This window comes from Haliotis rubra, unplaced genomic scaffold, assembly GCF_003918875.1.
Source record: "Haliotis rubra isolate DU_JTF1 unplaced genomic scaffold, ASM391887v1 Scf1052, whole genome shotgun sequence".
Classification (NCBI taxonomy): Eukaryota; Metazoa; Mollusca; class Gastropoda; order Lepetellida; family Haliotidae; genus Haliotis; species Haliotis rubra.
In genome coordinates, this window is record NW_025764951.1 from 264,897 (window position 1) to 277,594 (window position 12,698).

At 40.7% G+C, this 12,698-nt stretch overlaps 1 protein-coding gene and 1 long non-coding RNA gene across 3 annotated transcripts in view; both read right to left on the reverse strand.

The window, feature by feature from the left end:
* Positions 1-2,437: 2,437 nt before the first annotated feature.
* The window catches only part of LOC124276579, a 32,199-nt gene continuing 21,938 nt past the window's right edge, over positions 2,438-12,698 (reverse strand). Inside the window, exons 2-6 of one of the 2 annotated variants that reach the window (XM_046712230.1) lie at positions 9,386-9,526; positions 9,118-9,207; positions 6,585-8,654; positions 5,055-5,360; positions 2,438-3,419 (exon numbers count right to left, since the gene is read on the reverse strand). In XM_046712230.1, the coding sequence (XP_046568186.1) occupies positions 3,400-3,419; positions 5,055-5,360; positions 6,585-8,654; positions 9,118-9,207; positions 9,386-9,515 (2,616 nt within the window). In that variant the 5' untranslated portion in view covers positions 9,516-9,526 and the 3' untranslated portion in view covers positions 2,438-3,399. Of the gene's footprint in view, positions 3,420-5,054; positions 5,361-6,437; positions 8,655-9,117; positions 9,208-9,385; positions 9,527-12,698 lie in introns of both variants that reach the window. The other variant, XM_046712236.1, reaches the window with a different exon arrangement.
* Positions 4,310-5,005, reverse strand: LOC124276669. The gene is made up of 2 exons (XR_006898617.1): positions 4,545-5,005; positions 4,310-4,340 (listed from the first exon to the last, which is right to left on the reverse strand). It is a non-coding gene; the product is annotated as an uncharacterized LOC124276669 (long non-coding RNA).

Below are 12,698 nucleotides of genomic sequence, written 5' to 3' on the forward strand. Positions count from 1 at the left end.
ACCTCCCTATATACAGTATCACCTCTCATTATCAGTTCATGTGTGAGGCATGGGTAGAAAGTTTCCCAAGTATATATGTATATCGCTCTTTACTGTTCTCAGCTGTGAAGGAAACTCCTAGTTCGTGGGTCGATGCTGACACTGGGTTTGCCTGTCCCAGATGAACATTACCTTTGAAGGCGTTGTGCTTCCACTACGACGGTGTAGAGCTAGCGGTGTATATCCCAGAGAAAGGTCTGCGGATTAAAACTCAAACCGGAATCACACGTATATATGTTTGACCCAAGGGAATGTCCACTTTGTAGAGCTGTGATGTTCAACAGACACTGCTACACGAACATGACTTTGAAGTTTGAAATTTGAACTTTGTACCTAGACTGAATTACAGGCGAGGCCAGTGAGACACGTAAGGAAGATCCTGTGTGACCCGTGACAAAGCAGCGTGTATCTTGTTCTTGTGCTGCTGGGAGGTATGTTGTTACGAGATATGTTGACGTGATGCTGTGACGTCAAATTGAATTTCCCCATGCGCTTTGGAGTCACTACACCAGGGGAGATAACCTGTATCATCCAATGTCAGCATGCTTGTTTTTCTGAGAAATTGACTTATTGTTGGATCTGTTACTCAAAATGGAGGCAATCAAAACCACGAAACTGTTTGTTCCCTGTGGAAACCGTGATTACCATACTAATAACAACAGTAATAACGCGATGTGTTAGTTTGCTATTGACGTCATGGACAGCACATATTATGACATCCTTGTTTAATAAAATAAACCAAATACTGAATGGATATTGTGTCGTATATATGTTGTAGTAGCAATGTACATGATCCATTCTGGGTCCGACATAACTGCTTGACATCGTCAGCATCTATCGCACTCGGGACGTGAATCAAGCAGATATCAAGCAGAAACATAGCCTGAGTTAACCAGGATTCGAACCCGAAACCACATGTTAACGTGACAATGTATAACACTCAAAGAATGCTAAAGGGGGAGTTTAGATGATATTAACAAGTCGTTCAACAAATAATGCTTCCAATATGTCAGAACACGATGATTGGGTAACTCTTGTAGGTCATCTGGGTCTTGCCTTATCCGTCGTAGACTGTTTTGCACTAGGGTAAATATAGGGTGCAATGTGCAACTACATTATCTCCCTTAGTTCGCCAGGATCAGCCGCGGCTCGCACGTTTTACTGCAATCACATAAGTAAACTGTTGATGCAGAATTTTCTCCAGCAGTAACTGGAAAACTGATGAAAGTGATAAAACCCAATAAACTCAATTTCAATGCACTCATATTGACCTATGATTATATGACACCTATATATGTGGCTGTCCATATTGTCGAATACTTTCATACTTTCAAGGGCAGGTCTGAAATATCAAAATGGTATGGAATCCCAGAAGGGACATTGTCGAGTTGTCATTGCAAACCCATTTAAAACCTGACATCGATCCGCAACAGTATATTCCTTTCATGATTCCATCACTTTGTGGAATGGGTGATTGAGGTTTTACACAACTTTTAGCAATATTGCAGGCGCAGACGATGCAGACATCGTACCCATGTGGGGAATCGAACACGGGTCTTCGGCGTGACGAACGAACACTTTAACCACTAGACTACCTCACCGCCCCCACTTCGTGGAGGAGAAAGGAGCGTGACTGTGTTCGTGCACCTGTTGGGAACACTGATAGAATATCGCTGTATGCTGTGTTACTAACAACAGACACGGAAATTGATAATATTATTCGTAAATCATTAACATGCGTAGGTAATTTCCAGTGGTTCAGATACGGTCGTCGTGAGGATCTAATTTGATGAAGCTACACTATAAGTCTTCACTGTTTGTAGTTTAACACCGCACTACACCTTCAAGGTGGCGTTAAAAATCTAATCTGAAACAAGTCAGTTAGGTTCTATTGCGCCAATCATCAATTCTTCTGTACCAGAGACCCAATTGTGGCAGTAACCTATAGTTACTGTAGCAGAGGCCCCCTTATGGCAGTAACCTATAGTTTCTGTAGCAGAGCCCCCTTGTGTCAGTAACCTATAGTTTCTGTAGCAGAGCCCCCTTGTGGCAGTAACCAACATTTACTGGAGCGGAGGCCCACTTTTGGTAGATGCCCGCCTGTGGCAGTAGTATAGTATGTATGGACCGATCCCAGGAGAGAACATTCCACGCCAATAACCGCTGTTTAAAGTTAGTTCCACTACAAAAGTGAACGGGTATGGTTAATCCGTTTTTAACGCTTTTCAAGACTTTCAACAGTCTCAACATTCTCAAGATGTTTGTATTAGTTGGGTGGCATGACTTACTCCTACTTCGTGTAAATCCGGCATATGTAAGCAGTAAACCCCATAATGCAGTCTGAACACAACACGATTTATAATCATAAACCAACAAATAAAATACATTAAGTCTGTTAGGAATTTCTGTACTTTTATGAGCAAGTATATATCATGCAGTACAAATTAAATGCTTTTCAAGTGAGTTTTGTGATTGACATATCTTTTTAAGATTGAACCAGCTAGGTATGACAGTCAGCACTGAACTATGTCTGCTAGCGATCTTATTATCGGCACCCGGAGCTCGCTCAATGCACCCTGCCTCAAAAGCATTTCAGTCCGTTGGGAAGCGACCATTTTCCTGTCCTTGTAACAGTAGGCAATATAGATAACGAAAACCAGAAAAATCCACAAGAACCAAAATTCTAAAACAAAGCCCGCTCGTTCGAAAATTTGTGTAACTAGGTAAACCAAACTGAACAAGAAAACAAAGACCAGGACAATTTTTGCCAAAACCTAACACACTGCATCATATATAAAGCTAAAGAATTCATTCCTTTAAAATGCCTACAATAGATAACCCTTCAGTATTGTGGTGCATCAAAACAATCAAACAGACCAGGAAAAAGTGCACTGTACACTGCTGTATACACAGTGGTGTGGTTCCCACTTATCCAGTGCCAGGTTACATCAGTCGGGTAGCGTACACAGTGTAAAACATCATGTCATACAGTGTATGCAATATGTCATGCATACATTCATACCAGAATCCACTAAGGTTACAATACTTGAAAATAGTACCATGCTATATACACCTCTACAACCCTATACGCTGGTACATGCAGCAATACACAACTATATATATATGACATTTACACCACAGCTAAACAATGCCATAGTATAACATGATAGTATACTACAATGTCACGTACACCATGACACAGTGTTATATACAGATATTCAGCTTCCAGATATGTTTCCTCTCTTGCATGACAGACAGTTTCTGATGCGTTCATCAGTAAAGGTCATATCTGCACACCTAAGACAAGATCACAAGCATTACAGTGTTTCCAATGTAACGACATCGCAAATTGTGTTAGTTTCATCTATCAGTTGTCAGATCTGCGCCAGGGATACAAGGAGATGATAAACATCATAGCGTCCTCTTTCTACTGTCACCATTATTGGTGTTTGGTTTGAGTGTCCTCCCCGTCTGTTGATGTCCAATGTTTTCAAGGATAGGATGTGTTTCACAATAGATATGTTACCTCCTTCACATGTCAACATCAGGCAGTTAGTCTTGAATGTATCAGTAAGGGTCAGATCTGCACCCTCAGATACAAGGAGACGATAGACATCATAGTGTCAACCCCGTCTGTTGATGTCCAATGTTTTCATTGATAGGATGTGTTTCACAATAGATATGTTACATCTTTTTACATGTCAACATCAGACAGTCAGTGTTGAATCAACCAGTAAGGGTCAGATCTGCGCCCTCAGATACAAGGAGATGATAAACATCATAGTGTCTTCTTTTCAATGCCATCATTATTGGTGTTTGGTTTGACATGCCTCCCCGTCTGTTGATGTCACATATTTTCATTGATAGGATGTGTTTCACAATAGATATGTTACCTCCTTCACATGCCAACATCAGACAGTCAGTGTTGCCTTTATCAGTAAGGGTCAGATCTGCGCCCTCAGATACAAGGATATGATAAACATCATAGTGTCCTCTTTCTACTGCCATCATTATTGGTGTTTGGTTTGACTTTCCTCCCCGTCTGTTGATGTCCCATGTTTTCAAGGATAGGATGTTTTTCACAATAGATATGTTACCTCCTTCACATGCTAACATCAAACAGTCAGTGTTGTCTTCATCAGTAAGGGTCAGATGTGCGCTCTCAGTTACAAGAAGATGATAAACATCATAGTGTCCTCTTTTCAATGCCATCATTATTGGTGTTTGGTTTGAGATTCCCCCCCGTCTGTTGATGTCCCATGTTTTCAAGGATAGGATGTGTTTCACAATAGATATGTCACCTCCTTCACAGGCCAACATTAGGCAGTCAGTGTTGTGTTCATTAGTAAGGGTCACATTTGCACCCTCAGAAACAAGGAGATGATAAACATCACAGTGTCCTCCTTCTACTGCTATCATTATTGGTGTTTGGTTTGAGATTCCTCCCTGTCTGTTGATGTCACATGTTTTCATTGAAAGGATGTGTTTCACAATAGATATGTTACCTCCTTCACATGCCAACATCAGGCAGTCAGTGTTGTCTTTATCAGTAAGGGTAAGATCTGCGCCCTCACATACAAGAAGATGATAAACTCCATAGTGTCCACTTTCCAATGCCATCATTATTGGTGTTTGTGTTGACTTTCCTCCCCGTCTGTTGATGTCACATGTTTCCAAGGAAAGGATGTGTTTCACAATAGATATGTTTCCTCCTTCACATGCCAACATCAGGCAGTCAGTGTTGTCTTTATCAGTAAGGGCCAGATCTGCGCCCTCACATACAAGGAGATGATAAACATCATAGTGTCCTCTTTCCGATGCAATCATTATTGGTGTTCGGTTTGACTTTCCTCCCCGTCTGTTGATGTCCCATGTTTTCATTGATAGGATGTGTTTCACAATAGATATGTTACCTCTTTGGCATGCCAACATCAGGCAGTCAGTGTTGTCTTCATCAGTAAGGGTCAAATCTGCGCCCTCAGATACAAGGAGATGATAAACATCATAGTGTCCACTTTCCAATGCCATCATTATTGGTGTTTGGTTTGACTTTCGTCCCCGTCTGTTGATGTCCCATGTTTTCATTGATAGGATGTGTTTCACAATAGATATGTTACCTCCTTCACATGCCAACATCAGGCAGTCAGTGTTGTCTTTATCAGTAAGGGTAAGATCTGCGCCCTCAGATACAAGAAGATGATAAACACCATAGTCTCCTCTTTTCAATGCCATCATTAATGGTGTTTGGTTTGACATTTCTCCCCGTCTGTTGATGTCACATGTTTCCAAGGATAGGATGTGTTTCACAATAGATATGTTACCTAGTTGGCACGCCAACATTAGGCAGTCAGTGTTGAATCTATCAGTAAGGGTAAGATCTGCTCCCTCAGATACAAGAAGATGATAAACATCATAGTGTCTTCTTTTCAATGCCATCATTATTGGTGTTTGGTTTGACATTCCTCCCCGTCTGTTGATGTCCCATATTTTCAAGGATAGGATGTGTTTCACAATAGATATGTTACCTGTTTCACATGCTAAAACCAGACAGTCAGTGTTGAATCTATCAGTAAGGGTCAGATCTGCGCCCTCAGATACAAGAAGATGATAAACACCATAGTGTCCTCTTTCCAATGCCATCATTATTGGTGTTTTGTTTGACATTCCTCCCGGTCTGTTGATGTCCCATGTTTCCATTGATAGGATGTGTTTCACAATAGATATGTTACCTCCTTCACATGCCAACATTAAGCAGTCAGTGTTGTCTTCATCAGTAAGGGTCAGATCTGCGCCCTCAGATATAAGAAGATGATAAACATCATAGTGTCTTCTTTTCAATGCCATCATTATTGGTGTTTGGTTTGACATTCCTCCCCGTCTGTTGATGTCCCATATTTTCAAGGATAGGATGTGTTTCACAATAGATATGTTACCTCCTTCACATGCCAGCATCAGGCAGTCAGTGTTGAATCCACCAGTAAGGGTAAGATCTGCGCCCTGAGATACAAGGAGATGATAAACGTCATAGTGTCTTCTTTCTACTGCTATCATTATTGGTGTTTTGTTTGACATTCCTCCCGGTCTGTTGATGTCACATATTTTCAAGGATATGATGTGTATCACAATAGATATGTTACCTCCTTCACATGCTAACATCAGACAGTCACTGTTGAATCTATCAGTAAGGGTCAGATCTGCGCCCTCAGATACAAGGAGATCATAAACATCATAGTGTCCTCTTCCTACTGCCATCATTATTGGTGTTTGGTTTGACTCTCCTCCCCGTCTATTGATGTCCCATGTTTTCATTGATAGGATGTGTTTCACAATAGATATGTTACCTCCTTCGCATGCCAACATTAGGCAGTCAGTGCTGAATCTATCAGTACGGGTCAAATCTGCGCCCTCAGATACAAGGAGATGATAAACATCATAGTGTCCTCTTTGCAATGCAATCATAATTGGTGTTTGGTTTGAGTGTCCTCCCTGTCTGTTGATGTCCAATGTTTTCATTGATAGGATGTGTTTCACAATAGATATGTTACCTCCTTCACATGCCAACATCAGACAGTCAGTGTTGAATCTATCAGTAAGGGTCAGATCTGCCCCCTCACATACAAGGAGATGATAAACATCATAGTGTTCGCCTTCCGCAGCAAACATAGCTGGTGTTTTGTTCAATTCGCTCTCTTTCTTGTTTACATCATATATTTTCAATGAAATTAAGAAGTCCACAGTTGACAGATTGCCATTTTGACATGACAAATGCAAACAGTCTTTCCCGCGTGTACATGTTAAATCGGCTCCTTTTTCTTTGAGGAACTTCAGAATATTAAGCTGACCTGTTTTTGCACAAATCATTGCAGGCGTTAAATTCTCATAATTCATCAAATTAATCAATGCAGGGCATGTTTCCACCACCTTCGTTGCCAATGCCATGTTTTCTGATTCACAGGCATAATGCAAACAGGTGTTTCCTTTCCAGTCCCTCACTGGAATATCAGCACCTTTCTGTATGAGAAAGTTGAACACCTTGGATTTTGGTGACTTTGCAGCCATGAGCAGGAGGGTTGTCCCATGGATGGTATATTCAACATTAAATCCTCCATGTTTACCCATCACTGTAACGAGGTGTTCCAGATGTTCCAGTTTGTCGTGGGTAACACAGGCTACCACACATGCATACAGATCAGGAGCTCTGTCACCCAGTCGTACAGCAACTTCTAAAGACTTGGAGAATAGAAAGTAACTGTCAGAGAGGGAAGTCAAATACAAAAAGCTTTCACCAGTGTCCACATCCCTTCGCAGGACAGTCTCAGCTATGTTATCATTGATCTCTGTCCAAAGCAGAGAAACAATGCTTTCATCACGGAGAACTGGGTGTTTTACTGTCCAAATGAAGCATCCTTGCCGGATACCTTCCACCAATCTGTTCACTACTGTTGGGTGTAGTTGGGGAGTGATGGAAATCATGTTTGTGACATCGTCCATGCCTGTTGACTCAGAACTCTTATCCAATCTCACTCTTTCATACAAGAACTTCAGGGAGCAGTGTTCCAGCAGCAACACGATATTCAGATGTCCTACAGCACAGGCTGCAGCATCGTATATGGATGGGTGGGAGAAAGATGCCATGTGATCCTCCACTGTACAGTAGATCCCAGTAAAGTTGTAGATCTCATTGGCAATGCCTGTCCTTGTACAACAAGGAACTACTTCCTTCACAGCATCAAACATTTCATGTCCAGTTTTCCGTGACTGCAAAGAAACAAGATTCAGTTTCCCATCACAAAGGATGAGGAGGATGATTGCTGCCGATCTATTGCTTCCCTCCCGGACAATGGTGTCAAGGTCGCCTCTCAGGTAGGTCAGCGGATGGTTGAAGAATTTCAGGTTATGCATCTGGAAGACAGCATTGGTGAAAAACAGTCTGCTGATAAGAGGAAATCCAAATATGCTGTGTTTTGAATCTGCGATGATACAAATATCTTTCTCAGAGATATCGCATGCAGGGTGTTTGGACTTGTAGGACCATAACACACGTTTCTTTTCTTCCATCGTGAGACAGTCTTTAGCCATATCAAGAACAGCTTCTGTTGTAAGCAGATTCACCTTGTACTGATGTAGTCTGGAACAACCTTCCTTCCAGTTGTATGTCCTGGATGTGAACACAAGCTTCAGTCTGTAGACAGGGATTTCTTCATTAGATTTGTCTTTCTGTATTGATTGTTCTTCCTTCTTCTTCTTTGAAACCCCTATATCTGCAGCTGTTTTAGTACGATCATCACCCAAAGCACTAAACAATTTATGCAGTTTTTCCAAGTTTGAAATGAATGTAACAGAGCCAAATATATCATCAAAAACAACCAACATGTGTGATTGACGTTTAGAAATTGTATCAACATCAAAGTGTTCAATGTTTTCCACAAAGACTGTTTCATATCCTAGTGGCCGATATGCCTCACAGATCATCAGAGCAATGCTGGTCTTCCCATCCCCCGGGGCTCCACAGATGCTGACATGGCCATGCTTCTCAAGGAGTTGTTTGGCTGTCTGGAGGGCATGGATGTCAACAAAATACTTCTTTAGGTGTTCCATCTTCTGACAGAAACGTTCTGTGGGTGAAGGAAACTACAACTGAGTGACAGTTAATGCGGTCGGTGTTTGAGTCTGATGCTGTTACTTCGTAGAAGCATAACCCCAACAATTTCCATCTTCCATCACCACATGAGAGTATCGTCTTACACGCATTTATCTTAATCGCTCCATAATGAAAATACTGTAAATATTTTAGATCAAATGTTCTTTCTTCAGGACATCCATCATGTCTGAACAATTGTTTCTGAGATAAAACCTGAGAATGAATCTCAAGTTATATGGGAAGGTTTTTATGGATTTTCAAGCCCCTGGAAATCAATAAGTCAACCCTTATTTCGTATGGCCATGCAAACTTGCCCTCTTTTTTAAGGATAACCCGTTTGAGCAGCAACATAATGGATAAAAAACAGCACTCAAGAGATGCGATTGTCATCATTGTCCTCTTTATCAAATAATCAGAATGTTTGTGCATCATCTCACCTTGTGACACACATCCTCCAGTTCTTTGCTCTCCAACGGAGACGGAGACATTGGAAGCATTGGTCAAGTCTACCTGAGACACTGGACCACCTGCAACAAAACAAGTTAACCTCTGGTCTCAATATTCTCACGATCCCCATCCTGTCATTCTAACAAATTGTTTCACTTTGATCAGTTCTTTCTCGCTCAGTTCTTTATTGTTACGTCATCTCCTACTAATACTCTCTTATCTAACGGCATGTATGACATTGAGAGTATAAATACTCACTGTAGTTGTGCTGTATGGCTGATACAGAAGTGAGTTGTCTCCCCTGTTGATTCCTCCTCAGTACTTCAGCTGTTTCCTCAGTAGGCCGCCTGGTCATCTGATGGTCACGTGAGTCGGGATTTTCTTCCATTGCTCACTGTTCTGAAGGTAAACTACAGTTACTACACGTGTCACATATGACTGGGGACATTGATCAAGCTACAATACATTCCACATGGGTCTGATCTTTACATGTTAAAAGAGCTTTCTGTAGCAGTGTATGCAGTCCGGTCTACCAGATCATGCAACATCGTGTGAAATGATTCGTTGAAAGATCTTTCACATTTCAAAGTTATACGCACTTCCGGTCTAATAACCCCGACAATTAAGGGCTGCGGGAAACATGTTGGAAATACACAGAGCTACTCATATTAGGACAATGCAGCATACAGTGTGTACTTGTTCTTGTTTTGGTTTGGTGTGTTCCTGTTTACTGTTCCTTACAGCAAGAGAACAGCTTTCATGGTTGGACAAAAGAGCACACAGTTACGGACAGCTGTATTATTTGAAAACTGTTACATAGGGGTGGGGTGGGGAATGGAGAAGGGAAGAGGAGCATTCTATTCAAAACCGCAGTTCAATTGTTTGTTTGGTTTGTTGAGAATACATTTCTTTTTGACGTTAGCGTCTTTGATTATCGCCAGGAGATTGTCTGGTGACAGGGCATTACCCGAAATATAAGTGTATCACTGGCTAATATGCAGTATGTAAGTGAGTGAGCAGCTTATAATGTGATGGCTATCCTAATATAACAGTTGTGACAGTTCATACCAAAGACAGAAGGAGATTCAGTTTTCTAGTCATTGACAGTCTTATTTGTTAATTGGTGGTTGACACAAGCGGTTGTTTCAAAGTATAAATGTCATCATTTTTAACTGTTTTTTACACTTTTTTACACTTTTACATGATTGAAAATAGGACAATGGACCCCACCTAAAGAAACATGTCCATATCCTCATTATCAATGACTTCCTCAGTCTGATGTTTTGACTCAATCAAAAAACAAAGTCTTCAATCCATATAACATTTTTGGATATTCTAATGTTCAAAGGTGTAACATTTCTTTTGGCATTCAGTTTATGTATGTTAAGAAAACTGGTTCCTATTATTTCATCAGCAGTATACTTAAGTATGTATATTGTTATCAATGCAAGTTGGCACAAAAAGGTATAGACTGTTGAGATAATAATTTGCTGTCAGCGTGACTGTGGACAGGTTGGATAGAACAAGGTGTTGAATCAACAAGTGTATTGATAGTGATGGCCCCGTGAAGATCTGGGCTAGAATTGATCTTCAGTAACCCATGCTTGTCTCCCCGTGAAGATCTGGGTTAGAATTGATCTTCAGTAACCCATGCTTGTCTCCCCGTGAAGATCCGGGTTAGAATTGATCTTCAGTAACCCATGCTTGTCTCCCCGTGAAGATCCGGGTTAGAATTGGTCTTCAGTAACCAATGCTTGTCTCCCCGTGAAGATCAGGGCTAGAATTGATCTTCAGTAACCCATGCTTGTCTCCTCGTGAAGATCCGGGTTAGAATTGATCTTCAGTAACCCATGCTTGTCTCTCCGTGAAGATCCGGGTTAGAATTGGTCTTCAGTAACCAATGCTTGTCTCCCCGTGAAGATCAGGGCTAGAATTGATCTTCAGTAACCCATGCTTGTCTCCTCGTGAAGATCCGGGTTAGAATTGATCTTCAGTAACCCATGATTGTCTCCCCGTGAAGATCCGGGTTAGAATTGATCTTCAGTAACCCATGCTTGTCTCCCCGTGAAGATCTGGGCTAGAATTAATCTTCAGTAACCCCTGCTTGTCTCCCCGTGAAGATCCGGGTTAGAATTGATCTTCAGTAACCCCTGCTTGTCTCCCCGTAAAGATCTGGGCTAGAATTAATCTTCAGTAACCCATGCGTGTCTCCCCGTGAAGATCCGGGTTAGAATTGATCTTCAGTAATCCCTGCTTGTCGTAACAGCCGTCTAACGGGATTGGGTGGTCAGGCACGCTGAACTGGTTGACACATGTCATCATATCCCAACTGTATAGGTCAGTGCTCATAAAGTCAATCACTGGATTGTCAGGTCCAGATATTCAGTTGTCCCAAACTTCTACCCTTAGTGCTTAATTGTATATGTCGATGCTCATGATGTCTGTCCCAGACTTGATTATTTAGAGACCGCCTTTTCTTCACCGCTATCACAGTTAAATGTTCAACCTGCTGATCCACATTATACCAGTGTAAATTTCATTGTGTAAATACCAGTGTAAAATGAAATATGCTGTCAATGTTGTCTATAAATACTTGAATTTCTCTGATAATAATTAACTAAACCTAAATGGAATCGAAATATTCATACAGTTTTCATTACAGTACATTTAGCAGTAGATGTTTTTGCGTCAGATGGAACACTGGCAGCACCATGGCAGGCTATAGTGACGAAAGACGGACACATCTCATTCGTCACCAACTCGTGTCATTCCAGGACAAGCCGAATAGCCACATGTGCCCCTCTGCAAAGGATCTGATATTGTCGCAAGAACATCAAAACTACTTTAAACAAGAACAATATCTCTATTTTTGTTTGATATCAATGATACTTAATATCACCAAAGCACTATTATATTGCATTGCTGATTTTGTTTACATTTATTTGGTTCAAAGAATTGCATCTGTTTGACATATTCAAACATAATCATTGCCAGCTGTTATAAGCCAGCCTTATATTTTCATATCTACATTTCTGAATAGGGTTTAAGAATCACAAATGGGATTTTTTTTGTTGAATATGCAAATAAATAATCTTTTTTTTTCAGCTACATTAAATTCCAAAGCAGATACTCAAAAGTTACATTAAAATACTTCTTAAACTGAACATACTTCTCAAACTGAACATTCGTGTTGTCTTGCTGCGACACCCCTTTTTTTCATTTTATAATGAATATGCTGAAAAATATATTAATGATCCCTAAAAAGTCAGACTAAAATATGTCCAGAGATGTGAAAGACAAGCCCAATGTTCACGATTAAAGTTAATTAGGTTTTTGTAGATATAACATTACTGTCTTGAAACTCTACATACAAGTTTAGACTCACTTAAAGCACTCACTATATGCTATTTACATATATATGGTTACATCGAAGATGAATTTCTCCACTAACTTGGGGAAACCAACTGCAATTTTGTGCAGATCACTTGCACGAGGAGCATGCAAAAAATTATGACCAGCATGTGCAAACATCATGCATGTGAACAGCTGCGTTTTGGTGTGATTTGTGTTA